Here is a 4,041-nt window from a genome sequence, read left to right as displayed (position 1 = left end):
CAGATAATGTTGTTACCTAAAAGTTTGATAATAGGTTAATTCACTCTAAAATCAAAAATGACAGCACCCTATTGAAACTTGCAAACGAAAATTTGCTATGTCGTACGTTTGTAAGAATATTTTGATTTTTGTTAATAGGTCTATAGATTTTAATGAACAGTCGATCTAAGAGGACGCTACACCCGCATGTGTTTTCTCTGTCTTATAAATTTACAACATAGCAAAAATTTTTTTGCGCGGGAAAGAACCGAGAAGGCTAGAATCATAACTAAGAAACGAGATTTTTGCCACATAAAAAACTTTGGCTGTGCAACATCGTTTTTATTTTTTTGATATCATTTATATGAAAAATTTTTTTTAAGTTTGAAAAACACAAGCAATAATGATTTTTGAAACAGTGAGAACTTTTTCCATATAAATGATATCAAAAAATAACTTAGTTTTTAGGTTTACTATAGCTGTAATGTATATTTATTAAGGGGACTGGAGCGTGATTCATTTTCGGACGAAAACATAGCTCACGACTTCAATCACTACGCCCAATATAATGTTCCGATATTCATTTTGAAAGCAAATTTGAATTTGTCACTAAATTATCTATGCTTTGACAATTTCGTTTTTCTGATTTTTATTTTTTTTTACTTAGAAATTTACTAACAAAAAGAGTAAAAATAGAACATATTCATAATTCAAATTTAAATACATTGATATAGAATATGAAAAATGTACGGCAGTTAAAGCATAGTAAATTTAGAGGAGAATTCAAATCTGCTTTCAAAATTAAAATCGGAACATCCTATTGAGCGTAGTGATTGAAGTCAGAGGTAGTATTTTTTGAAAAAAATGTTTGTCATTTTATAAAGCAATATATGGTGACATGTGCATGCGCGTAGGTAAAATTACAGACGTACATCCCGGTCACTATGATGCCCCTATAAAACGTGATCAGTACTACGAATTACGCAAACTAATATTCATTTACTTTCAACACATACACAAGACCCAGATAAACAGAAATATAAAATGCCTAGTTTTTACTCCTTAGAATTGATTACGCTCCAGCCCCCTTAATATTTTAATTTTCAAGCGAAATATGAGCATTTTTAATTTTTGATATTTCAGATACCCTTATTTTTCTCGAAAATGAAAATATCGAAAAATCGACCACGCTAAGACCCAGATAATATTCTTACCTAAAAGTTTGATAATAGGTCGATTCACTCTAGTATCAAAACTAACAGCTCACTATTGAGAAAAGTGAACAACAATTTGCTATGTCATGCGAGACAGAGACAGTCGAGACAGAGACAACACACGCAGGTGTAGCGTCCTCTTAAAGATAGTGCTATAGCCGTGATATGATCGAAGGGGAACGGTTAACATTGTGATAATAATATTATCCAGTATTCGTGTAATTGTGTGATTATTAATTATTATTATTCGAAGTTTGTACTGTTTGACGACTTTGACGTTTGACTGTTTGTAGTTTGTTCCTACATTGTAGGGCGCACTGCTTACACCACCAGTCACGAACTACAAGCACACTGCACACATTACAGATCAATAGAACACTATACACTGCTGCTGTATATAGGTACTGAGTACACTGCCTTAGTGCTACATTAATCCAAGTTGATGCATTGTTTTATGCTTGTGGATTGTGTGAATACGTTTTAGGTGAGTAAAATATAATTCAATCAGCCGATGTATTTTATTTAATCAATATTTGATATTATAGTGGACAGACCAACAGAGTTCAACATTTCTCTGAACACCTTCATCATCAACGCTCTACAGTATATTATCGAAGTACACCGCTACACCTTTAAAAGTAAGTTGAACATCAAAATCAATTTATAAACCTATTATTACAACGGACGAGTGTGAGATGTTTATTAGGGACAGTTTGTTGATGTTACTTGTACAACATGATAGATAGTATCAACTATTGTTGAAGCAAGTGCTGAAAGTACTAAAACATTTTGTGTATGTTCAATGAACAATAGGTATGCTACATTTACCAAACTTGAGTATTTCTATGATGAATAAAGCAATATTTTGCTTAAAAATTGGTCTTAAAATTTAATGTTAACAACTTAATTACTTATGTATTACCTTTATGTGATATATAATATACATCTTTATCACAATACAAGCCATGATAGATCACTTTTTGTATTTCACATGTTAGATCTTGAATCTATACTATTTCAATTACATTAATTTATCTTTTAAAAAATGTACAATTAATTTAGGTAGCCTTTTTCTATATTTCAATTTTGTACATATTAATTACATAATTATGATCAAATTATATCAACGATAAATTTAATTATTATCGAATTGTGATACAATAATCCTTTTCAAAAGAGAATATGAAAGAGAAAGTGGTATATTCTCTTTTAAAAAGGAGTATAATACACTACTTGATTAAATCAGATCTTATTAGAAATTTAAAAAAATCAAACATGATGATTTTGATTCATATTAAATTTATGCTATATTTTTATAATTTTTAGACTATGGCATCCTGGTTATTTGGAGTTTCTAAACAATCGGCTGATCAGATTGTTGATACAAAAGACACACCATCTGTTTCAACAGCGGTTAATCCAGAACCTGTGAATACCTCACCCACGATGCCTCAATTACTTTATGATTTACAACCAGCAAAACCAAATATTCCTGATTTAAAACCTACTAGTATGCTGGACAGCATCTGCATACCATTCGTTTTATCCAGCCAAATTATTATGACTACTAAAAACTATAGTTATAATTTAGATAACACAAAAAGAAAATTATTATCTGTAAAAAAATTGATTGAATCAGATGCATACAATTATGATTTTTCCAATGATAAAAAAGTGTTGATCGATACTTCAATGTATACTAATTAAAATACCACTATGTATAATAAACTTCAAATTAGTACGCATTACTTTATAAGTAAAATAAAAATGACTATGCTTCTTAAGCTGCTTATGTCTAGTATTTCATTGTACAATAATTGATAATACTCATTAATCAAAATTAAAAATTGTTTTGTAACATTCCAAATTAGTGAGCAATGGACATAAAGTCGATGGTAATACTGTATTGTTAGATGATAGTGATAATCATTGGTTTCATTGCATTTGTTTTAAATTTTTCACTAGACATAAGCAACATTTGTTTATCATTAGCTTGGAATGAAAAGTTATTATAATACCTATAATAATTAAAAATGTAATGTTAGGAAATAATATTTAAAGTTCTTATTCTCAACATTCCTACTGATTCAATCATTGGTATATTTTGCATTTTCTATGTAATTGAATAGACAATCCATTCTATATAATGGACTTGATGAAAATAATGTTAAGCAATTTTATTTCTATAATAATGAAATGGGCTTGGTAGTTGATGCATTCTGCATTTTTTTTTTTTTTTTGGAACTTTGTAGACAATGCTCTCCTAACTAAAAATGTGTTTCAATAGCATGTGAATCTGAATAACTATTTTTTGTATGTAAAATTTGGTATTTTTTGGCTTTTTTTACTTTTTAAGTAATACGTCCACCTTTTTAGGTAATTTTCCAATATTTTTAGTCGATTTTCCTTATTTCCCACTAGTTGAAAGAAAAAATAACTAGCTTATTAAAAACTCAATATTAATTAAATTCATTGTTTATTAAATAATATGTAGGTGCTAACATTTAATAATAAACTCAATCACTTTGCTTATCTTATGGTTTCCTGTCGACCAATCCCCAAAAAAAAAATTCACTATTGAAGAAGACATTTCAAGTATAAAACATATAAAAGCTATTGAGCGCAATAATTTAAAAAACAATCAAAGCTTTATAACTACGTCATAAAAAAATGATTAAAGCGATTTATACATTTTTGTAATTTATATTTTTTTTCAGTCATTTTTTTATTATTTTTAAGTCATATTTGCATTTTTTAATAGTATTAAGGTCATCAACTACCAAGCCCTAAATTAATGAGTGTAAAAATAACATAGTCAGAATAATTCTCATTTTTTAATAATTAATAA

At 28.4% G+C, this 4,041-nt stretch overlaps 1 protein-coding gene across 3 annotated transcripts in view; it reads left to right on the top strand.

Moving 5' to 3' along the window:
• Positions 1–3,771, top strand: part of LOC100572314 — a 20,896-nt gene extending 17,125 nt beyond the window's left edge. For 2 of the 3 annotated variants that reach the window (XR_001680135.2, XR_003839181.1), the window contains 3 exons: positions 1,487–1,677; positions 1,739–1,831; positions 2,520–2,662. Coding sequence is in view for 1 of the 3 variants with exons in the window: in XM_008188750.3 (XP_008186972.1) it covers positions 2,523–2,900 (378 nt within the window). In the remaining 2 variants the exon portion in view is untranslated. Of the gene's footprint in view, positions 1–1,486; positions 1,678–1,738; positions 1,832–2,519 lie in introns of those variants that run through there. The other variant, XM_008188750.3, reaches the window with a different exon arrangement.
• The last annotated feature ends 270 nt before the right edge of the window (positions 3,772–4,041 follow it).

The sequence above is a fragment of the Acyrthosiphon pisum genome, chromosome X, assembly GCF_005508785.2.
Source record: "Acyrthosiphon pisum isolate AL4f chromosome X, pea_aphid_22Mar2018_4r6ur, whole genome shotgun sequence".
Taxonomy (NCBI): domain Eukaryota; kingdom Metazoa; phylum Arthropoda; class Insecta; order Hemiptera; family Aphididae; genus Acyrthosiphon; species Acyrthosiphon pisum.
Note: the sequence above shows the minus strand (reverse complement) of the source record. Positions and strands in the feature narration are given on the sequence as shown.